Below are 25,858 nucleotides of genomic sequence, written 5' to 3'. Positions count from 1 at the left end.
TGTTACACAGTAAGTTTAGAAGATAAATAGACCATGTGAATTATCTTAAAATTATTTGGGATGATTAAGAATTTTTAGTATTTACTTTGGAAGAAAAATAATGGTTGACTGAACTGTGTAAATCATTTCCCATAACACAAGAACAGTATTTAATGCTTTACAAATGAAATATTTTGCTGAAATTTTGTCACTCTTTTCTTTCCAGTTATATAAAATCAGAAGAGGTAGAACCAGGCCCCAAGCACTCCTTTTTCTCTGCATGATACTTCTGCTTATTGTCCTTCACACTAGCTATATGATTTATAGTCTTGCTCCCCAATATGTTATGTATGGAAGCCAAAATTACTTAATAGAGGTAAGTGAAATACTTAAAACTTGATTATTTTGATATTTTAAAGATAGTGATATTTAAAATCAAATTTTAATTGTGATGGTTAGCATATTAGCTCATCAGATTAAATTTAATATTGCTAAAACTGGTTTTTTATTTCTATTTTTAGCATGTTTATATTTGTTTCATACTGTTGTTTTTTTGAAACAACACACAGAATTTCATTACAATAGTTCCTTAAATGGGCCCTGTGATGCTAAGCTACTGAGCTTTACGTTAGTACTTCATTAAAACTCATAATACTTCCTCTAAAATAACATTTTAACTAATTTTAATAATGTGGCTCCCAAAGAACATTTTGGTGAGCACAGCATGTCCGTTCATTGGCACTATGAATCCCCTGGAAGAGGCTTTATAAATGTTTTATATGTAGATAACTATACATTCTTCTAACGTGATAGGTATCCTCATATGCTGATTTATTGATGTTGTTGAGCTCTCAAAAGCCACTTGTGACTTTTAGTTTTAATAGAACAGTGTTTGGATTTTCTGACGATTCAAAATATTCTGACCAAATCTGATTCAAACTTTGTTTAGTTTGTTTCCTTTTTTTTAAATACCTTTTGCTCTACTTCTTAACTGTTCAAACCATATTTATGTTTCAGGGCCTGATCAAGCATTGCTTTAGTGGAGTCTTTCATTATTAAATCAGTGTGCCCAGATCATTTCTTTTTTATCCTGCACTTCCTTCATTCTTTCTTTACTTTAACATGCAATTAGAAAGAAAAATCTAACAAACATATCAACCCTCAATCAGTACCCTCGATAATATTGATGAGTGTTAAAAGGCTATTTCATTGAAAAATGTTTAGTTATAATGCAGGTGAAACAGATAAAGCACACATCATGATGGAGGTACATGAATGACCTGAGTTTGGGAAACACCATGCTGGAAAATCACCTGAACCATATTTCTCACTTCTTATACCTTTTTATTCTTTTCTTGCCCAATCATCCCCTTCACCTACCTCACTAGGTCATGCTTATTAAACATCCTTCTGTGAAGGAATGAAGGAAGACTATGCTTTTGCTTGGACAAAAGATATTCTTTGCATGTTCCACAGTCTGAAAATAGCATTCTTTTCAGATGCTCTACTTTGTACTTAAAATGGAATTTGTTCTGGGAAGAAACCCTGTTGTTCAACACAGGACCTAAAGGATTATTATTGCAAAAAGCCTTAATGTTTAATTTACCATAATTATTTTTCTTCTAAGAACAATGTAACATAAAATTTACATTTTGGAATGTTAGATAGCTGTAGTTAGTATATGGAGTATACAGTTCATAGTGATTACTTTTTAAATCCAAATGTATTTATTAATGTGGTTTTTACATTTTAACTGTATTTTTATCTTTCAGACTAATGTAACTTCTGATAACCATAAAGGCAATTCAACCCTTTCTGTGCCAAAGAGATGTGATGCAGATGCTCCTGAAGGTAAAAGCAACTTGTTTTAGAACTTACAACTTTGTAGGAAAAGAATTTCCTGGCATTTTGCTGTGTTAATCATTTGATGCATTTGTTTTGCTACGTGGTAAGAAGGAAACTTTCAGCAAGTAGAGGTTGGCAAATCTCTTCAATAGAATTTCTTGTTAATGAAAGGATTTGCATTAGAGAAAGAACCATTAAAATTACTTAGGAAGTAACAAAATGTAGTTATTATTTATCACATTTACTAGTATAATAAGAAATCCCTCTTAAGTGGTTTTTTTTTTCCTTAAGAACATAAAGGAGTTTGGTGGAATCTACAATTTTTAGTACCAAGACCAAAAGTACTTATGACCTAGAACAATTTTTAATTCATCCATGTCTGGTTATTTAATTTAATAATAATAATATTAGTTATAATAGCAGTTAACTTTAAAGATATACAGTTGTGCCGGGCGCGGTGGCTCAAGCCTGTAATCCCAGCACTTTGGGAGGCCGAGACGGGCGGATCACGAGGTCAGGAGATCGAGACCATCCTGGCTAACACGGTGAAACCCCGTCTCTACTAAAAAATATAAAAAATTAGCCGGGCGAGGTGGCGGGCGCCTGTAGTCCCAGCTACTCAGGAGGCTGAGGCAGGAGAATGGCCTAAACCCGGGAGGCGGAGCTTGCAGTGAGCTGAGATCCGGCCCCTGCACTCCAGCCTGGGGACAGAGCGAGACTCCGTCTCAAAAAAAAAAAGATATACAGTTGTTTTCAAGGCACTGTGTTAATTATTATATGTGTACTCTGACAAAAATTCTGTGCTCTTAACCCTTGTGTAGTTTTAGAGTATCTTTTTTTTTTTTGCTATGTGAGTTGTTTAGGTGATTTTTTCTTTGAATGTTATAGTATTCATTTCTGATTAAGGATTCCTGATTTATTCTTTCAAAATTTGTAAAAGTGTTTTCTATGCTTGCCTTCAATGCTTTTATTTTGTGGTAAAGTAATGTGTCAAATATTATATGTTTCTGCATGAATCATTCATGAATACCATTACGAAAAACACAAATTCTGAGGTTTTTTTGTTTTTGTTTTTGAGATGGAGTCTCACTCTGTCGCCCAGGCTGGAGTACAGTGGCGCGATCTTGGCTCACTGCAAGCTCCGCCTCCCAGGTTCACGCCATTCTCCTGCCTCAGCCTCCCAAGTAGCTGGGACTACAGGCGCCTACCACCCTGCCCGGCTAATTTTTTGTATTTTTAGTAGAGACGGGGTTTCACCATGTTAGCCAGGATGGTTTCGATCTCCTGACCTCGTGATCCGCCCGCCTTGGCCTCCCAAAGTGCTGGGATTATAGGCGTGAGCCACCGCGCCTGGCCAATTCTGAGTTTTTTATAGCAGGGTCAACTATGTAATGTAATAGAGTATTAGGAACAAGTACAAGGTACAGGGATAGGCCAGAGGAAGACACAATTAACTCTGCCTTGTGGAGGTCATTGTGGAGTAGTAGTCAAAAAAGAAACGTTTCAGAAAAGAGATATCAGAGCTACATTTTAAGGTATCTGGTATGCACATCAAGGGAAGGCTGTTCTAGCCAGAAGAATAAAGTGTACAAACGATTACCTTAAATTGCACAGGCGTGTGTTCAAGAACATTGGTTTTGTTTGGGGATTGGAGGGAGGAAGGCAGAGTCATGAGTCAGATCATAAAAGGTTTTAGAAAGTGACGAAAGAGGTAATGAAGTGTTTCAAGCAAGAAAGTAGAAGTTATGATCTGATTTCTTTTCAGTAAGTTAATTATAGCGGTTATAGAGATAATGGATTTGAGAAATTGAGACCAGATTATGGAAATCACTTAGGGGAGGGAGAGCTATCTAAAATAATCCAAGAGAATTGAAAGCCTGATCTGAACAGTGGTCATGAGGGTATGAAATAAAGAAATTTAAGAAGTAAATTGAAAGAATTTCTGATTAGTTGTAGAGCAATGGTGAGAGAAACAGAAGATTCTAGAATGATACTCCAGTTACTGAGTACTTTGATTAATTTTGGTGTTACCAGCTGAGGTAAAAAATACATTGGGAGGCCAAGGCAGGCGGATCACCTGAGGTCAGGAGTTTGAGATCAGCCTGGCCAACATGGCAAAACTCTGTCTCTACTAAAAACACAAAAACTAGCTGAGTGTGGTGGTACATCCCAGTAATCCCAGCTACTTGGGAGGCTGAGGCAGGAGAATCGCTTGAACCTGGGAGGCGGAAGTTGCAGTGAGCCGAGATTGTGCCACTGCACTCTGACCCAGGCAGGTGACAGTGCAAGACTCTGTCTCAGAAAAAAAAAAAAAAAAAAAAAAGTACTGAGATTAGAAAAATTGTAAAAAAAAAAAAATGATTAGTTAACTTGAGATGTCTCAAAATTGTTCAGGTGGAGGTCTCATAAGTAGTTGGGTATACAGTTAGACCTCCATATTCATTGGTTCCAGATCCATAGAGTCAACCAACTTTGGGTCAGAAATAATTTGGGAAAAAATAAAATAAAAGATAACCAAGCAACAATTTAAAAAAAAAACACAAAAAGCAATACAAGTATAACAACTATTCACATAGTATTTACATTGTATTAGTGTTATAAGTAATCTAGAGATAATTTAAAAGATGTGGGATGGTGTGTATAAGTACATCATTTTATGTAAGGGACTTGAGCATTTGTGGATTTTGGTTTCCAACAGAGTCCTGGAACCAATCCCTCAGGGGTACATATGAGTTCCTGTTTATGTGAGAAACTGAGAGGGTAAAGAGTGAGAAGAGAATGGACACTGGAACCCAGGATAATCATTGTTTAAGGGCAAGCTGATAAGGAAGGTACAGAGATGAAGGCTGAAAAAAGAGAAAAAATTTAATGTTAGAGATAAAAATTCCTTGAAGAAGATGTGCAGGGTCAAGAACTTTTTTTTTATTTTAGTTAGGAGAGACTTCGGGGATAATGGGACGGAACTAGTGGAGCAGGAAAGATTGAAGAAAAATGTCAGAAAGGATGAATGATGGACCAATATCATCCAGTTCTGGGGGATATGGTATTAAGAATATCCAGGACAGAATGCTTTAGATAGAATGAGGGATATTTCTTTCTGTACATTGCAAAGAAGGAAGCAAGGATATGGCCTCAGATGGTAACTTGTTACTATCTGAGGGTAGACGACAAGTGGCATATCTGTATAATTCTCAACTGGCTACAAAGGATGAGCTCAGCTCATATACTGAGAATTAAGCAGGCTGTGGAGTAGACAGTTAATGAAAGTAGCAAAAGCTTTTGATAGCCTGTGAAGGGGATTAGGAGAGGATCTAACTGAAGGTAAGTTAACGATAGGTAAATATGTCAACAGACAGAGGTGAAATTATCAATTTTATATTTTTATTGAACAAGTCTGCACAACTTGTATAATTTTTCTCCATTAGTTCTTAGGTTGTTTGGGAGAAGGAATGGATTGAAGAACTGAAGTAGAATTCGGGATTTAAGGATGGAAAGCAAAGGACAAGTTGAGGTTAGAAAATAAACGGTGACCACAGGGTCCAGGATTTGTAGGGAAATAAGGGAAGAGACTAAAACTGAAGGAAAGGATTAAAATAAAGAGATGAGATTGATAAACGTCTGATGGGGATACCTTTATTTTGCCTGAAGAAATAATAGTAAAATGTTGTTAGTATAAATAAATACAACAGAATTTTCCAGTTCTACTTAATGATGTTAGTTCAAGAGTTTTTACTTGGAAATGTATACGTACATCACAAGTAGGGTTGATAGTTGAAGTGCCTTGGGTTGCCATATTTCACTGGATGAAAATAGATTGAAAAATTAGTGTTTAATTGGTTTGTAATTTGTTTTTAACCAAGGAGTCAATGACCTTGAAGATGTAAAATAGATTCTATTGTTCAAATTGTTACAGTAGTATTGAAATAATAGCCGTAAAACAAAAACAAATTGTAGTTTCAAAATTATGTTGAACTGATAATGGGGCCTTTAAAATGCCCCGATACTACTGGACTGAGTGAATTTTTTATATTATAGGTCAATAAGATTTAATCAAATAATACACTTCACTGTAACTTTTTTATGAATCACATTATTTTTCAGTCTAATCTAATTTACAATAGTGAAAAATGATTCCCTTTGATCTACTGAATATTTTTTCTTAAACATTTTAGTTGACTCATTCTTTGAAATGTTATTTTGCAGTACAAAAGCTTACCCTTTAGTTTTATGGGTTTATCTTTCCCAACTTTGTTTTGTTCTGTAGCACATCTCTAAATGTTAAATTTGCCAGTACGTAACTTAGAAGAGGATGGTAGAAATGTAACTAAATTTGGGATGGCAGGGTAGTTTTTTAAGTGAATACTTTAATAATGATAGAGACAGATAAGTAGATTAAGACCTTGGATTTAGACACATAAGGGTAGGGATGGGATGGCATCGCTACCCTTAGGGTGAGAGATGGTGAGGGACTTATATAGCCGTATACACTATTCTTTACAACATATTTAGTGACAACATTTGACTAGAGTAAATGATATTATAATAAATAACTCATAAGGCATTTGATGTCACCTTTGCAATGTGTCCATTGCAAGTAACAGAATTTTAGAGAATGATTTTTAGATTTAAAACAAAAATTTAAATTTTCAGTGTTATAATGAAAGTTCTTTCTAAGAAAAGTTAATCTGCCTGGAGAGATATTAAAGCAGTAATTTCTAAAAATACGTATGTTGCTGTCTTATTAATATTAAACATATTTTAGACTTTTAAAACTAATATTTTTTTATATATGAGACAATCTGACATTTATTCAACATAGAAAATATTGCTGGAATCCTAGTTGTGTTTAAAATGATTAGGTTTCAAATGAGAGTCATTTATCTAAAAATAATTTAAGTACTTTGTGTTTAAAATAATCCGTTAAAGAATAGAATAATTTAGTAATAATCCTATAAAGAATGCCTATCTTACTATTTTTATGAAGTTCTCTTAAAATGACAGTATTACTTAATTCATCCTGACAGGTAACGCATGGTTTATGTTCAAAGTGAGTCAACTGAGCAAATTAGGAATCAAGTTTTAAATTTTACATACTGTTACTCCAAGGGGACCTTTACATGTAGACAATTTATGTGTAAATGTGAATGCAATATGTAAAACAAATAATTATTTAAAAGACCATGTACATTTGGAAACTATAAATATTTGAGTCAAAATAGGAAGATGAAAGACCAATATACCTTAATGGACAAAAATAGAAGACATTGTCAGTACTGGGTTTGATTTTGGGAAAAAGAAAGTACCAGAGAAAACACATGTACAGTACTTACCTTCAAAAAGCATGTAGCCTAATGGACTTGGATAGGAAAATAAATAATTATAATAAGAGGGAAAATAAATGGCAAGCTGTAGTGAAATTATAATCAAAATGCAGTGGTAAAGCAAAAGGAGATGGTGATTTATTCTGCCCTGGGGGGCAGTGTAACCTTTCTGTGGACCCAAAAGAGTAAGTTAAATCTGAATGAATGATCAGAAAATAACGTGGATATTTCAAACAGATAAAAAAAAAACCTGCATTAACCAGGCATAAGAACATAAATATATTTGGTATGTTATGATAACAATGAATGGTGGCAACATCATTGAATATTTGGAGACTACAGTTAGGGGTGAAGCAAGATAATATGTTTCCAAATGACATTTTTAAAAATTCATTAACCTAAATTTTTATTTCTGCTACCCTGCTTAATTATTTTATCTTTGTTATTGTAAACTTGTGTTGCCTTATTTGGACATTAAAGTGACTGGAAATGGAATGATCTCTGTAAATCAAAGTTGATTTTTGTGGTTTTATTCTGATTAAGTATATTTGCTTACTATATATATGTGGAGGGGGGAGCACGAGAGAGAGCTCCTTAAAAAATAATCACATGACCAATAGGGTTAGGATTTAGCTTGAGGATACCATGTTACTAGGGCAGATGATTAAGACAACTTAGCAAATGCTAAAATGGAAACCTATGTGTTAAACCAAACTACATGAATTATAAACAAATGAGCAGACAAAATTGAAAGCTAAAGCAGGCTTTTAATTATATATATATATAGGAAGTACAAAGGAGGAAAATAAAAATTATTGTAAATAATAATGTGAGAAAGAATAAGTAAAATGTGTATTGATATCTTACATTAAAAAGTAATTGAACTTTAAGTTCTGGAGTAAACAAGGCCGTCATCAAGCGATGATTCAAAGTACAGTCTCTATAAATAAAACTTGCTTACCAAGCTTTCTTTTTATTTATTTATTTTTTTTTTTTTTGAGACGGAGTCTCACACTGTCGTCCAGGCTGGAGTGCAGTGGCGTGATCTTGGCTCACTGTAACCTTCGCCTCTCAGGTTCATGCCATTCTCCTGCCTCAGCCTCCTGAGTAGCTGGGACTACAGGCGCCTGCCACCATGCCTGGCTACTTTTTTGTATTTTTAGTAGAAACAGGGTTTTACCGTTAGCCAGGATCGTCTCGATCTCCTGACCTCCTGACCCACCTGCCTCAGCCTCCCGAAGTGCTGGGATTACAGGCGTGACACACCTGGGATTACAGGCGTGACACACCTGTAATCCCACACCTGTAAGTGCCCGGCCCAAGCTTGCTTTCTATAGATAACAAGTTAGCACACTGACTTATTTTCACAGAATCTCAAGTACCTATCCTTCTGAAACCATTTGTCTAAGATGTTATGTAGTTAAAGAATCCCCTCATTTTTTGTATGAGAGTCTGACTAGATATGGGAATAAAGGCCATAAAGTGCCACATAAGTTGTAAACAGTTTTAAAAATACGAACTGGAATATTAAAAAAAAAACTTTAGAAAGATCATCTAGCTAGTTTAGTCATTTTTGCAGATGGAGAAACTAGGGCACCAAGAGATAAAAGTTAGACAGTATAAGACTTAGGACTTTTAATGCAAGTATCTGGATTCCAGTTTTATTTTTCTTAAGATTTAACATTTTTGTGTTTTGTTTGAGTGCAAGAAAATGAAACATTATTGCATCATCTGTCCTTTAAATTGTTAAAAAAAAAAAAAAAAAAAAAAAAAAAGGGAGACCATTGCTGCTTTTTAAATATAATGGAAATGGTTGTTTGAAGCCATAAAGGAATGAAAGTCATAGACAATATGAAGAAAAAACTAAGGTCGAAAGGCTAAACCTAGGTTATTGGAGGAGACATAAGAGTCTGGAAGAGGAGAGATAAAAAGAATACTATGGCATTATAATATCCAATAAAGTATCATATTTAGAGATCAATAGTGTTGATGCTTTGAAGAGACATTTAGCAACTAGCAAATCTTAAATAGGAAATGCAGTTTTAGTAGGATTGTATGGACTGAAGTAGAGAATTAAGTGAACAAATTTTTAACTGAGGAGAATCCCTTAATGTGGTTTTGGTTTGGGATTTTTTTCTTACATTTTTGTAGATACATACTAGGTATAGGTATATATATTTATGGGGTACACAAGATATTTTGATACAGGCATGCAATAAATAGTAATCACACCAGGGCAAATGTGGTGTCCATTACCTCAAGCATTAATCCTTTAATTGTATTACATAACTTAAAAAAATGGATTGATTTGGGATTTTTTTACCACATATTTAAAAATAACCTTTAAAAATCCCACATACTGAATGCCACATGAACTAAAAGCATGAATTTATTACCAAAAGTTGTTTGTAAACCTAATATTTCATATGGAATCTTACTGAACAGCATTCAGGAGATGCCTTGTTGGCTAATTCCTCTTGAGTCTTTTTGCAAAATAATTGTATTCTTTATTCCATCTATCTATTGTTTACATTTATGTATTGAGGGAGAATGTAGAGTTTAGTTTTGAGCATTTGTGTTTTAGTCATTCATTAAACATCAAGTGGAGATCTTGAGTGGCAATTAAGTTGTATCTGGAGTTCTGGAGAGAAAATGTATACTGGATTACTTAGGAATAGATGGGAAGTAAAGTTGTGAGACTGGATGAGAGATCACCAAGAAAATGAGTATAAATAGACTTGCAAAGATCTGTGTTAGAATTATCGACACAGATTAAGACCCAACCAACTGAAGGAAAGGAATAAGATCAGCTCAAAATATTGGCAGAGGACAAGAACTAGTTGTTTTTCTTTAAAAAAAAAAAAAGACAATGAATGAAACCTTCACGTTACATTATATGCTAATACTATTCTCCTATATAAGGGGCTTGAGTATCGTGGATTTTGGTGTCTTAGGGTGGGGGTGGGAGGGTGGTTCCTGGAACCAGTCCCCCGTGGATATTAAGGGACTATTGTAAATTTACTGCCTTCTCTCTAGTTATTTTTCAGATTTACCTGTCTACCCCAGCATATCATTGCAGAGTACCAGATTTAATTTTAGCAATTCATATTAAAGTCTAAAACATTTTTAAAGCTGATCAATAAATTGTAAAAGCTTTTTAATTCCATAAAATGGGGGGAGTTGGCACCAATATAATATTACTATGATGAACAATTCTGGGGCAGGAATATTTCCATGCCTCTATGCTAAAGAATACTTAAAACCAGCAAACATAGTTGTATGCTTGCTTTAGGAAATTCTCACTCATGATGGTGAAACAACTAAAATAGCTTATTTATCAAGACTGATTTCCCAAAAAGACTTGCTTCAGGTCTTCCCCATTTCATCATCGTTACCAATCCAAAACTATTTTGTCAGTTCTAACCAGGTCCTCACCTTGAAAAACGTTGATTAAAGCCCACCCAACCCTAAAACCTTATAAATATCCTTCTCTGTCTTTCCTCTTCATGTTCTTCCTCACTGAAGCTAGTCTGCTAAACTTAGCTTTGCTAGATCAGTGAGGTTTTTTAATGTTGTTTGGAGAGTTGACAGTACATAAGCTAGTTATGCTGAATAATATAAGGGGAAGAAATCAAGAATTCAGAATCTTACATTTCTATTCTTATTTTTTAACTGTTTGCTAGTTTATCTGTATGGACATGCATGTATGACCAAGCTATGACACCTGCATTCTTAGATTGAACTTCTTTCCTTCTCACCTCCATTTATTTTTCTCATCTACCCCCACCCCCAGCCATGGGGTTGGGATAGTTGTCCTATTCTTTTTCTGTCTCCTAAAGTAGTTTACCGTGATAGAAGTCTTGAAACCAGATTCTTATTTTATCTCATTTTAGTAGCTAGTATCCAAATCCCACCAAGTTTACATAAGAAATAGCAAAACAAAAGGAACCAACTGGCTATTTATCTACCAATGAAGATACTGTAAATAGCAATACATACAAGGTAATGATATAACTTTGTATGTTTTGACATAGAAAAGTAAACACTGTGATGGTAGGTGAAAGAGTGTATATATATTACCTCATTTTTAAATGCTTTCATGCATAAACAAAATCTAAAAGTCTGTGTGCCTCAGGAAAGAAGTAGATAATCACTTTATTTTTTTTAAATAAATATCTTTTATTACCTCTGCAATTTAAAAGTATTACACATTTTTAAAGATGAAACAATGACACACATCTGCCAAGTAGATGCTGATTTCAGAGAAGACTTTTTTCCCAGTTTGTTGAAAAGTATGAGTAGGAAGGTAGTTACTGAAACTTAAAAAATTAAATTATTAAAGTCTTGGTACCATCTTTTCCCAGAATATGGAATATATCTTTCTACTTGAACTTCTGAGATTCCTAAAGCAATACTGTTTAAACAGTTACATTGTCACTAACAATGGATTTAAGTGAAAAAAAAAATCTCTGCCCTTCAAACTTTGGCCTGTGAGCTAAATAAATACAAATACATAAAGAATGTGTATTGCCAGAGAGGCTTACTTTTGTTTAAAACTGACGTTATTAAAAGAATTACTACACTAGTTGATACCTAATGTTGGATTTATCCACTTAAAGTTAAAATGTTCATGTTAGGAATAGCCAGTTTTAACAGGCTAAAATGAAGCGGGTCAAGCAATTTCACTAGAAACTAAGTCTTAAAGGGTGAAATAAAAAGTGACACTGATGCTTTGTGATGACAGTCTCCTAATATCTTCGTTAATATCTTCTGTGGTGCTGTGAGCCTAGTGGTAGTCCCTAAATATAATGCAAAATGAAAATGGTGCTAGATTGCTGCTGTCTTAATTTAAAAAGCAGATTTGAATATGGACTATCAACTTCACACTTCCTCCCCCATATTAAGCTTTTTCTGAAAGTATATAGCTAAGAAGATAACCCTCTTCAGGAGAATGTAGGTCATCTGTTTCTTTAGACGGAAGAACATGGGGCAGAGACGTTTAAGAAAAACTATGTGGTCCTTTTGTTTTATAGTCTGAAAATTTGGTAGTGAGGATGAGAAAGTTAAGGATAGTTAGATTTAGCTTAAAAGATTAATATAAGTCATCAACTCTACTAGAATTTTGATAATTTTGATAGCTTTATTTAGAAAGTTACCGTCTTTGCATAATACAATATTAAGTAATGACTGTGTTGCACTTCAGTCACCTTTCTAATATATTGACGTATCTTTAGTAATATGGAGAACCACAATCCTGTTAGTCATGAAATTCTAAGATAAATTTGTAAATGTTTTAATTTCCAGTATTACATAGGTCATTTAATTTTACTTATCTATTATTCCTGTGCTTTGTCCTTTAACAAATATTTATTGATGTCTGCTATGTGCCAGGTACTGTTCTAGGTGCTGGGGATACAGCAGTGAACAAAACACTCTGGTATCCCTGTCCCCATGGAGCTTATTTAATATAAGGAGACAGACAAATAAATATGTCAGATGATAAGCATTATGGAGAAAAATAAAGTGCTAAAGGAGATTAAGTGGTGTTCAGAAGGAGGAATGGTTTGAAATTTTAGGTACAGGAGAAAGGGAATTCTTACTGGGAAGGTGACATGACTTTAAAGAAGTGAGGAGCAAACACAGTATCTGGGGAGGAGTATTCTAGATAGTGTTAACAGCAAGTACACAGCAGGAGTATGCTTGAAGAGGCAGAGGAATAGCAAGCAGATAATTTTAAGGATGTCAGCTTTTACTTTCAAATGAAAAGTATCTGGAAGATTATGAACAGAGGAATGGCATGATGTGACGTATGTTCTTACAGGATCACTCTGACTACTGTGTTGCATATAGACCAAGGCTTGGAAACTTTTTTTCTGTAAATAGCCAGAGAGTAAATATTTCAGGCTTTGTGGGTCATGTAGTAGTCTATGACAACCACTCAGCTCTACTATTGCAGCATGAAAACTGCCATAAACATTACTTAAGGGATGGCTATAGCTATGTTTCAGTAAAACTTAGAATTGATAGGCTTGATTTGCCCTGTGTGTCATAGTTTGCCTACCTCTGATACAGACCACAATGAGACAAGGGTAAAAGCAGGTTGACAGGAGGCTTTTGCAATAATCCAAGGGAGAGCTTATGGTGGTAGTGACAGTGGCAAAAAGTGGTCAGAATCTGGATGTATTTTGAAGGTAGAGCCAATAGTATTTGCTTGGTAGAGAGTTTGAGAGAGACATAAAGAGAAGGGAGTCAGGGGTGATGCCCATGTTTTTAAGAGTTTTAATTAGAAAGTATTTGTTTAATATTTCACATTCTAATTTTGATAATATCTGTAATAATTATCTTTAAAATTTATGTGTACCTATTAAGGTTATACATTTCTTTTTTCCTTTGGGCCTATTTGAGTTTGTTTTGTTCTGGGTATTCCTTCATAGAGAACTAATAGTGTAACCTATGAAGTTCTGAGCACTGCCACTGGTTACTGAACATTATCTCATTAGGCTTCTCTTATGGATGAAAGCGTGTGTGTAGCTGTGATGTGGTATGTAGGTTAGGGTGTTCCCTCAAGGCCAAGGAAGAAAAAATAAAGATGCTACCTATTAGCTATGTATGGGAAGCTCTGAATGAGAATTATTAATCATGTAAAACTAATATAAAGAACTTTGCTTTATTTTGGTAATGTATTTATAAGAATGTTTATAATAGCTCTTGGGGAAGATAGTACAAACTATTAGATAAGGACTTTGGACTACACTGACTTAAGTATTTCATATACTACCACATTCTTCAAAGTAGTTATTTGCTTCTTCTCCACCCCTAATCAGTTACTAAGAGCTGCAGAGTTTTTTTTTGTTTTGTTGTGTTGTGTTGTGTTGTGTTGTGTTGTGTTTGCCATAATGACCCTCACATCCCATTTTCATCATGTCTCACTTAAATTATTCTACCTTTTAGTGATTTTACCTTAACTTAGAGTCAAAGAAAGGTTATCAAACTTTTGCATGCATCAAAATCACTTGGAAGATTTGTGAAACCAAGATTGCAAAGTTGTATGTGTGTTTTTGTTTGTTTGTTTGTTTGTTTTTGAGACGGAGTCTCACTCTTGTTGCCCAGGCTGGAGTGCACTGACGCGATCTCGGCTCACTGCAGCCTCTGCCTCCCGGGTTCTAGCGATTCTCCTGCCTCAGCCTCCCGAGTAGCTGGGATTACAGGCACGTGCCACCACGCCTGGCTAATTTTTGTATTTTTAGTAGTGACAGGGTTTCACCATGTTGCCAGGCTGGTCCTGAACTCCTGACCTCAGGTGATCTACCCACCTCAGCCTCCCAAAGTGCTGGGGTTATAGGCATGAGCCACCATGCCTGACCCAAAGTTTTTGATGTAGTGGATTTGAGGTGGGACCCTAGAATTTTCTGGTCTGGGAACCACACTGTGGAAACCACTCTTCCATAGTACTCTGATAATGCCATTTCTCTAGTAAAAACTGTAAAAACTCACATCATCTGATAAATTCAGTCTAGGATTTAAGGACTAGTATTATTTAACCTTTACAAGTCTCTAGCTTTTTTTCATACATGTTCTGGACATGGCCAGATTCTTATCTACCTTTGCTTTTCAATGATTTATTTTTGAAATATCACAAGAAGTCTTCGCCCTACCCCTCCCATTTTCATCAGTCAGAATCCTGATCTTCTTACAAGGTTAATTTCTAACTCAGCCTTCTTTTTTGAATCTCCGAATGTGTGTGCTCTCTTTTTTCCTCTGAATTCCCGTAGCACATATACTTTTTATAACATTACCTTATTCTCTCTCAATGTATAGTCTTTATATATCTTATCTCTATTCTACCTTTTTATAGAAATGTAAGTTCCTTGAGGATAAGAAAATATATCTTTGTCTCCCTTAAACATTTGTAGAATTGAACCACTTTTTAAAATTTGTTCCTTTGTCTTTTCTCTTTTTAAATAGTATTATTAAAGTAACATAAGATGTTAGTATGCCTAGTATTTTCTAGCTTCTTGCTCACTTTATCTGTTGGATGAAACCCATTGTATTAACCTGAAAACTTCCTTCTGGGAACCTACTGACTTCCTGTTTTTATTTGGATTAATTCCTTTCTGATTCTGCTGCTCAGCTTTACAAATCATAATTATATATAATAATGCTACAGTTTCTATCCATTAGACTTCTGATGCATTGTAAATCATATCTTCTTTTTTGGTGAATTCTCCCAAGCCCTTTGTTTTACTAGGGTAAAAATTAAAATTCTTTATATGAAATACATATCTGAAAAGTACTCATATATCTGAAAAGTATTCTGTCCTTACAATTAATGGATAGTTTGGTTGTGCTTAGAATTCTACATGAGAAGTCATTTCCTCTTAGAACTTTAAAGGCATTATATTATCTTCTACTTTCATTTTAACTGGTAAGAAATCTAATGCCAATTTATTTTTTCTTCTGAAGCTACTTTATGGTTTCTTTCTATTTTCTCTTTTCTCCTTGGGGAATTCTTTTTTATTATTTATTGAATATCTGCAGTTGGTCATTTGTATTATCTCATTTTCATATTTTCTGCCTACCATTTGCCCTATATTCTTTGGTATGTATTCAGCTTTGTCAACCATATTATGAATTTTAATTTCGTATAATAAAATGTTATTTTCCCTGAGTATTTTGTTGTTCTGATTGTTCTTTTCAAGCATCCTTATTTTATGGATGTAATATCTTTAATACCTGAAGATACTAAACATTTTCTTAATGGTTTCCTTTAAGTAAAATTGTAATTTTGGTTATCCTAGTACAGTTATTTATCTTGTTTTCTTTTTCCCTTATGCTGATAGTTTTCTACATATATTTGATGATCTGTTCACATTTATGCCAACTTGTATTTAAATATCAGGAACTGGGAAGCCTCATTGCTGGTAACTCTGTGCATGCGTCTGGGACCTCTTGATCCTCATATTTTAAAATAAATGGGAGGAAAACCATCTGTTTTACTGGAGACCTTTTAAATATGACCTTCCGTCTTCCAGATTATGGTTGGAACCTCTCATCAGCTGATGGTTCTACTTCCATTCTCTTTGCTGATAAAGGAGTGCTCCTGGCTTTATTCCTATACTAGAACGGTAATGAGGTCCCGAGAAGGATAAGAAACAAATGACTGTGCTAAGTCTGTTATCTTGAGCCAGAAAGCTGTGTTTTCAACAGGTTAAAATTGGTTTTTTTGTGGTTAAATACTATACATTTCTGGTCTTTTATTTGACAATAAGTTTGTGTTGATAACCTCATTTGATTTGATTGTAGTAAACCCATAAGATGTGTAGCACAATAGTAGAGTGATGAGATAGAATTATTTCTAAGAAGTGCCATACTTTGGTCTCCAGCATCTGTATTTAACTTCATATAACTGAACAGAGAACAGCCCAAGAATCTAATGTCGCCCAAATGGCAGCTTATTAATTTACCATAGAAAGTTTAGCTATTAAATAAACTAGATGATCAGGGTTAGTGAATTATCACCAGAGAGAAAGAATTTGCGTGGAAAATCAAATGTATAGTCATACAATATCTAAGTAAACATGAAGTTAGAAAGAGGGCCTCAGTGATCTTATTGGCTGGTATCTAGCTGAGATAGCCTTGTCAAGCAAGATTGTGATACAGACTGGAAAATTGAGTATTGATCAGAGCATCATTTTTCTTGGATGTTGCTGGATATCCAGAAAGTCTCCTGATGTTGAGGTTCTTTTCCTGGGTGACATTGCAATTGTGTTGATAGAAGTTTAATAAAATAGTGTAGAAAAATTAATTAGCTGTGTGCTTTCTCAGTTCTCCAGTATCTGCAGCAAAGCCAACCTAAATAATTTTGTGAAACTTCTCAGCTACTCACAGATTATTGCTTAAGGTGGCTAACTCTGAAAACATCAATCTAATCTTTTCTTTCAAATGCAGATTTCTCTCTGAATTCCCAGAAATTTGATCTAGCACCATATACCACACATATCTGTATGTCACTTACAAAGAAACTGATATTTAGAAGCCAAATGAATTACCTCAAGGAGACGTCTCATAGTATATTAGTGTCAGACTCAACTAAATCTCAGTTTTCCATCTTTAACTTTAATATTTTCTTGTATATCCATTTAAACTACTTTTATCAAAAGATAAAGTAATAGAAGACGATTGCTTTATATCTGACTATCCTTGGACAATTACAACCAGCAGCTAGTAAGTCTCAGTAATTTAGAGTTCACTGATACAGATTGTGATTATACAATTTCTACATTTTATATGCTAATACTTACCTGTACTCCCTTTTAATGAGTGTTATATGGCCAATTAGTAATAAAATGAAATTAGTAACATCCTTTCTTAAAAGGCAAATATATATTTTAGCACCTTGGAAATGCTTTAAGCTTACTTAAATATAACCAGAGCTCAACACAAATTATACTAGTTCTTAAAAATGGTTACTCTGAAACTTATTCTTAAGTGCAAAACATTTGGCAAATATCTTTATTAGCCTGATACAGTTTGTGTATTCTTAAAGTATAAGAAAACTGTGTCCTTCAAAATTTCTGTGAGTTTTGACATTCATCAGTTCTCTTCCCCTTTACCTACATCTCCCAGTGAGATTTAACAAAACACTGATTTAACTATATACCACTTGTTAAATTTTAATATAAATATACAACTTTGTTTTTTATTATATATTTTCATTTTTTCTGCCTTCCCATTTATTTGGATGTATTTCATTAGTTTCCTAAAACTTTTTACGTGTATGTATTCCATCTGACAGTAAAACATTAGGATTTTACATCCTAAAAATTTCTCAGATCCCAACTTTTTTCTTCCCATCCCTGAGCTCGTTTTTCCAGCTGTGTAGTCTTCTAACTTGGTAAACCTCTTTTCTGCTTACAGTCTCCTCTTCTAGTCTGTACTCCACTCATGTTATTCTTTCTTAAAACCATTTGATAAATAATTTCAAATCATATCACAATAAAATCCAAGCTCCTTACCCTGTATACAGTTAAGATATATATGTTCATTATAAATATTCAATAGTAGCAAGACCCTAATCAGGAACCAATTGGCACAGTCATGGGCAACCAAGAGCTATGAAGTAGCTTCTAAATAGTCCAGGCTTCTAACAGATTTTTTGGTCACTAGTCAAATAATGCTTGTTTTAAAATTATTCTGCATGTTACATGAGTTTTCTCAAATGTCTTCTATATATATACACACACATATGTAACATAAGTCTTTGTTTTATAAAATGCAAATATGGAGTAATTAATTGTAAATAGATTTCAAGTGAAGTTTTAACATGATGACTCAGTTGTGGCTTTTTTTTTTTTTTTTTTCCCAGTTGTGGCTTTTTAAAATATGTATTTAAAATAAAAGGTATTATTTATTCTACTTAACCAGAGTTATCTTAGTGGCAGTCAGGATGCATTAAAAGTGACATAACAAAGGAAACAGGAAATATATAATATAAAATTTATCAGGTAAATCCTTAGAGACTGCTGTTAAATTACAAAAAATAATGGTGTACTTGCATTTCCTATTATTTCTCTGTTTGATGATATGTGAGAAGAGATGAAGGAATGGTGGTAGTAGCAGGATTCAAAAGTCTTTTGATTTTATTCATATGCTTCAGATGCCCCTTTTTGGCCCTTTTAATTCTTATTATTTTTGTATGGCCACTTTCTCATCAGAAAAAAAATTATCTGAGCCTCCCTCTCCCATGTTTAGTTTTCATTATTAACATCTAATCTTTAGTTTAATTGAAAGTTTAATCTTTAATTCAATTATATGTTCTTTTGAAGAAGAATAGTCAGAAGTTTCTGGAATACTCCTGATTTTAGAACACAATTCCTAAATGAAATATCCAACAATTTAAATTTACTTTGAAGGTAAAACCAAATTCAGAACCTTTATTGTGATTTTCTTAGTTGGATAATTGTAGAAAGAAATCTATAGATCTCCTAGATATCTGTGATTCAGGTGAGCAGCTGGAAGATAGCAGGTGGTGAAGAACAGCACTCCCCTCCATTTATTCAGTGTGAAATCGTCGCTTGAATAGGAAATATATGTGTGTGTCTTACTAGTGAAAATTTTTATATGGGTATATCCCAGTTAATAGAAATAAAATGATATATATGGACAAAGATGAATATAAAGAGCTTTTACTTATTGTATGTGTGAATTTTTAACCTACTATCATTTTTCAACAACAACACAGAATGATGGTACCTTTTTATGGTATTTTAAACGGCTTGTGTCAAAGTCCACAACCCTTAAAAAAGGTAAACATGTAAATAATGTGATCAAAAAAATATTGAAGATATGGTTTTAGTGGTGGGCACGAGTCAGAGAGTATAAGCCAATTTAAAATGTCACTAAGTGGATTATTAGATGTCTAGAGAAGAATGATTTGATTTATCTTGCTTTTGCCAGTTCAGTCTCTGTTTTGTTAGCCCTGTTCTGGCCCTGAAATTTCTAATTTAGTCAAGTTCTGACTCCCAAAATATCTTTAAATATGGAAATGAGTAATAGAACTTTTATTTTTTAAGTTGAGTTTTTCACAGGCTTATACTTGTAAATTGAAGCTAAAGTAATACTTAAACCATGAATGATACCATTCTTGTTTTTAAAATAATTATGAAAAGGCATTTTTTTGGGTAGGTCCAAGCCTGTCCCACTCTTCATTTTTGAAACATTCAAATTGGTTATTTAAAGGTATGTTACTATGTGGCAGTGTATCCTGATACTGATAATACAAATTTGAATTTTGCCAAATCCATTTGTGTCTGTTTCAACTATAGAGACAGAAAAATAATGGGCATGCACAGAGTAGTCATGATATTAGTGACTAACCAAATATTTTCCTACTATTGGACATGAATGTCTGAAATCTTAAGACTTGCAACCATTTGAGCAACTCTTCACAGTTGTTCTCTATACTTCGCAGAGGAAAAAGGAAGAAAATTAATAGTAAGTGCCACTTTGCATGGGGCTTTTGATATATATCTATCATATGATCTTTATAGGAATTCTGTGAGGAAAGATGGTGATATCCCCTTTTTATAAGTCCACAGGCTCCACAGTTCAGATCTGCCTGTACACATAGCAAAAAAGTGACCAAATGCTATTCACCTCCAAGTCTGTCAGAGTCCGGAGCCTGGGCTCTTCGTTCACCGTGCTGGACATTTTAGTTATGCTTTAATTCAATATATATTCAGTTTTGTCATTTTTATGCCCTTGGAATCTTGTCAGATTTTAATTTTAAAAAATTAGAAAATGGGCTATTTAACAATATGAATTTTAAATAAAATATCTGCTTTTAAATTTATTTTATGTCAACAGTCATTGAATATGAATGAATTTGAATACTCCAGTGGTACTTCAGGATACTCAGTGTATCTACTGAAAAAAAATGACACATTGAATAGCTGTATCACTGTGAAGTAAGTTCTATAATAAAAGAATAAAATGTGGTGGGAGCACAAAGTAAATGACAAATAAATTTTCTATCTAGGAGTCTCTTCTGTGAGTCTGAACTCCCAGCACCTAGTGTAAAGTTGTAATCATCTGTGGTAACTATAGGAGACAGAAATATGTTCAGCTAATGCTGCTTAAAGGCTATCTAGTTTTCTTAGAAAACTGAATATTCCTTCTAGACTTTTCTGTTGATAAAGAGAAGAAAGACTCTGAAGGGAGCCTTTGGGGTATCAATAGACAGGAATTACATTAGTAGTCCTTGCTCCTAAAAGGAAGAGGTTGCTTCTTTATTAAACTGTGTTTTTTGTTTTTGTTTTTTACCAGAAAGAGACAGGTTTGTTCAGTTTGGTATTAAGCAATTCAGAAGTAAATGTTGAAGTACAGTGGAAGGGTTTAGAGTAGATAAAATTTAGATTATCTAAATCTTTACATAACATATCTGAAGCTTTATATAACAAGTATTGTATGTTTATAAAATACAACTTTAATGCTATTTTCAGAAAACCATGTGATAGGAACAAAAAAAGTGTTATTAGATCCCTTATGTAATAAGCTGGACTGTGTAGCCCTCAGTTCAATTTTATGTTTTGAGAGAAAATAACACTTACTTATTGAAGCTAAGAAGAGAGCTCAGAAAAATAGAAATAAAAGGTGTATTTTCTTGATTAGCAATAGGATATGAGATTGGTCTCCTAATTGCATGTAGGATCTTTTTGCCATTGTCCATTTTGAATACAAATATGCAGAAATTATAATTTATTTTGTAATTAACAGACTGAAAAGAAATTGCTTTGTAAGATAAGGATTTTCTTCTGTAAAACATAAAGGGTTTCTGAAATTTGTGAGGTTGGTATCCTCCATTAGGTGCAGCATATATAATTTTTCACTCAATTACATAATATAGTTGACCCTTGAACAACACGAGTTTGAACTGCATGGGTTCACTTATGCTGGATTTTTTTTCAATAAAAGTTGCAGTTGCCTCTCCTGCCTTCTATTCTACCTCCTTCACCTCTTCCACCTCTACCACCTGAGACAGCAAGAGCAGCCCCTCCTCTTCCCCATCTTTCCCCTCCCCCTCAGCCAATTCAATGTAAAGAGAATGAGGATAAAGATCTGTATGATAATATACTTCCACTTAATGAATAGTAAATATATTTTCACTTTTTATGATTTTCTTAATAACATTTTCTTTTCTCTAGCTTACTTTATTGTAAGATCACAGTATGTAATACACATAACATACAAAATATGTGTCAATCAATAGTTCGTGTTATCAGTAAGGCCTCCAGAAAACACCAGGCTATTTAGTAGTTACGTTTTGGAGGAGTCAAAAGTTATATGTGGATTTTTGACTGTGTGTGGTGGTTGGCACCTCTAATCTGTTTTGTTTGAGGGTCAACTGTATTATGTTGCCACAGGCCTTTCTGAATGGCTTAAATAAATATTTCCTGAGACATCGTTTACTAGATATGTGTCAATATGTGTAGATGACTTTGTAACTAATGGAAATAATGTATTTGTGGAAACCTATTATGGGGTTTACACAAATATCAAATAACCAGTCTGCTACTTTCTCTTTAAGAGTTACATTTTATTTGAAGGGGAAAAATATGATTTATTTTTAATTACAGCTATAATGCTGTCTAAAGTTCAAACCGGAATCACATCAGTAAATAGTGATTTTCTTATTTCTTTATAAGAAGTAATCATCCATTCAATAGAAGTCATAAAAAGATAAAAGCTGAAAGAAACCTCTCAAGCTTTAGCTGCAGTGAGAATTGGTTTCTTAGAAAAGTGTGTTGGGGATGAGAAAATGATAGCACACACTGTAACATGTTAAGTACTTTGAACTGAAGGATATTGGAAGAGCCCCAGAAGCAAAGTATCCTTTCAACCTTCCCTTGCCCTTCTTTCTTCTGTTCCCCTTTCTCTCCCAAGCAGACCATAGAAACTAGAATTTCTCTTCCCCCAACCATGTCATAGAAATTAGAACCCCACTTTCCCAAAGCCAGCCATAAACCTAGAAATATTATTCTAACCTTCACCTGCCTTTCTGTGTAGGGGCTGGCCATAAAGAAATTCTGTGACCTACCTTGTCTGATAGTAGGTCGTAAGACCCTCATTCCAGAAGGAGTTCTGCCCTGTACCTTGAAGGAGGGGATGCTATGTAAAAGACCAAGAAGAATCTGAACATACAAACCTTGCTGGCTTTCCTCCCTCAGTCTGTTACCATTCACTTATACACCTTTGTCCAATTACTCTCTATTCTGAGCTCTCCATTCTTCATTGACTAAGCATGAAAATACAGTGTTCCCCTGAGTCTTCATTTCTGAAGCCTCCTGTGTCATGAAAAACTGATTAAATAAATTTGTTATGCTTTTCTCTTGTTAACCTGTCTTCTGTTATAGGAGTGTTGGCCATGAAACTTACAGGGGGTGAGGAAAGGTATTAGACCTTTCTGCTCCTACAAGTGCAACTTAATACTAACCACATCTGATTACTTTGTTCTTTTTTCTTGATGTTCATCAGGAAAACTTTTTTTTGTTTTAGGATATGTCTGACACTCCAAGTAAAAATGATTCTTCTATTTCCAATAAAGCAGACTAGCCAAAATAATTTTTTTATACTTAAGATCTGGGTTGCATTGGTGGCATTCATTTTTTTTTTAAATATGTCATATTAGTTGGCAGTTTTTAACACTACATTAAGGTGGTTGAAAGAGTAGGCTTTGGAGAGAGACCTAAGTTTCAGTCCCATCTCTGATACTTGTTAGCCATATGATCATGGTCATTAGCTTTGGTTAATAATCTTTTAGAGAAAGTATTAATCATCAGTTTTATAAAAGAACCTATTTCACCATAGTCTTTTATTTGCTTTTACAGATCAGTGTACTGTTACCCGGACATACCTATTCCTTCACAAGTTCTGGTTCTTCAGTGCTGCTTACTATTTTGGTAACTGGGCCTTTCTTGGGGTAAGTACAGATAGCCCAGGCATGATTTCACCTTCTTTTATAAATTATAGTTAAATGTATAAACTTTTTGTATCTTAGTAGTCCATTTGTATCATAGTACTGTCATTGAATTTTAAAGCATTACTTTCCAAATGATTTTAAATTTGAAAAGTAACACATAGCTTATTTAAATTTACAGGTATTCTTGATTGGATTAATTGTATCCTGTTGTAAAGGGAAGAAATCGGTTATTGAAGGAGTAGACGAAGATTCAGACATAAGTGATGATGAGCCCTCTGTTTATTCTGTTTGACAGCCTTCTCTGTCTTAAAGGTTTTATAACGCTGACTGAATATCTGTTATGCATTTTTAAAGTGTTAGACTGACATTAGGATGAGCTAACTAGCTTTCATCAAAAATGGGAGCATGGCTATAAAACAACTATATTTTATTATATGTTTTCAGAAGTAACATTGTATCATAGATTAACATTTTAAATTACCATAATAATGCTATGTAAATACAAAACTACTGGCTTTGTGAAGGAATGTTTGTGCAAAATTTTTTCCTCTAATGTATAATAGTGTTTAATTAAAAATCTTCCAGAATTAATATTCCCTTTTGTCACTTTTTAAAAACATAATACATCATTTATATCTGTGCCTTAGGTTCTCCAGAGTGATGTGGAATTTTAAAGTGTCTCTCTCTGATTGCCTCCAAATAAAATTTACAATATAGCTGATGAATGTTACTCCCATATGCAACTTGTTTTCAGTTTTCTGCCTAAAATCTTTAGCACCACTCAAGTAGATTTCATGAAAAGATTTCAAACTCTCCTTAGTGCTACAAGAGCATGGCATTCCAAGATGTGTTATATTGTTCAAATGTCAGTCCATTAGATATCTTACAACCTCTACAGTATTTAAGGCATACATATTGTTATTGGTAGCTTTCGTTTTGTATCTGACCTCAAAATTTGTATTCCAATATAAATGGGGTACTGTCAAGAATAATCCTGAAAAAATCAGTTTATGGATTAAGATAGATGGCATCATATTTTGGTTTTAGAGATAATTTTTCATTCTAAAGATTTGAAATTTGCAAAAGATATAATGAAAGCTGTATGACATCAGGGTATTTTGAACACATTCTGGATAGTGAGAAATAATTAAAAAAGGTATATATTCTAGTTTACTAGCATAAGCACATTAGAACTCACAAAAAAAGTATGTATCATGATCCTTGAGGTAAAATATCATTAGGTTTCTGAAAAAAGGTTTAGGAATTAACAACTATATCCGAGTTAATTCTTCTCTCCTTTAATTTTTGTGCCATTTTTCTCTGTTCTGATTCTTTGTCTCTCTTGATAAACCTTCACAGCTTTCATATTTGGCTTCTGCTTCTGCAACTACCCTTTAGCATTATTCACCAGGATTTCATTCCCTTCTGTTCTTATTTTACATTTTCTTTCTTTCTTTTTTTTAAGATGGAGTTTCGCTCTTGTCGCCCAAGCTGGAGTGCAGTGGCACGATCTCAACTCACTGCAACCTCCCCGTCCTGGGTTCAAGCAATTCTCCTGCCTCAGCCTCCTGAGTAGCTGGGATTACAGGCACGTGCCACCACGCCCAGCTAGTTTTTGTATTTTTAGCAGAGACGGGATTTCACCATCTTGGCCAGGCTAGTCTTGAACTCCTGACCTCATGATCCACCCACCTTGGCCTCCCAAAGTACTGGGATTGCAGGCGTAAGCCACCATGCCTGGCCTTGTTATACATTTCCTTTGTGGACAATCTCACATACCCTTGGCTTCTATCTATACTACGTGTTCTTAAGCTCTGAACTTTGACTTACCTTTTAGCTAGAAATTACTGCTTCAACTGCAATTTTTGAAAATTGAAGTATTCAATTTTGGGGGGCAAACTAAGCCGCCTTCTGCATTCATTTTTTTGACAAATGACACCAGCAGACACTTGATTGCCTAAACCAAAAAATCAGGTAGATCTCCATATCTCTTGTGTATAACTGACTCATCAAACAATCATGTCATGTTAATTTCTACTTCCTATCTTTCCATTTGTCCCCTCTTCTCCACTTTCTATGTTATAGGCTGAATTGTGTCCCCTTACAATTCATATGTTGAAGACTTGGACCCTGGCACTTCACAGAATAATACTGTATGTGGAGATAGGGCCTTTTAAAAGTAATTAAAATAAAATGAGGCTATTGGATGAAGCCCAAATCCAGTATGACTGGTGTT

The 25,858-nt window shown here is 34.1% G+C and overlaps 1 protein-coding gene across 1 annotated transcript in view; it reads left to right on the top strand.

The window, feature by feature from the left end:
* The window catches only part of LMBRD1 (LMBR1 domain containing 1), a 125,525-nt gene extending 101,182 nt beyond the window's left edge, over nt 1–24,343 (top strand). The window contains exons 13-16 of the mRNA XM_008013601.3: nt 206–355; nt 1,752–1,830; nt 23,531–23,622; nt 23,801–24,343. Coding sequence (XP_008011792.1) covers nt 206–355; nt 1,752–1,830; nt 23,531–23,622; nt 23,801–23,914 — 435 coding nt within the window. The 3' untranslated portion in view covers nt 23,915–24,343. The remainder of the gene's footprint in view (nt 1–205; nt 356–1,751; nt 1,831–23,530; nt 23,623–23,800) is intronic.
* The last annotated feature ends 1,515 nt before the right edge of the window (nt 24,344–25,858 follow it).

The sequence above is a fragment of the Chlorocebus sabaeus genome, chromosome 17 (genome assembly GCF_047675955.1).
Source record: "Chlorocebus sabaeus isolate Y175 chromosome 17, mChlSab1.0.hap1, whole genome shotgun sequence".
Classification (NCBI taxonomy): domain Eukaryota; kingdom Metazoa; phylum Chordata; class Mammalia; order Primates; family Cercopithecidae; genus Chlorocebus; species Chlorocebus sabaeus.
This window is presented reverse-complemented; position numbering and strand designations above follow the sequence as displayed.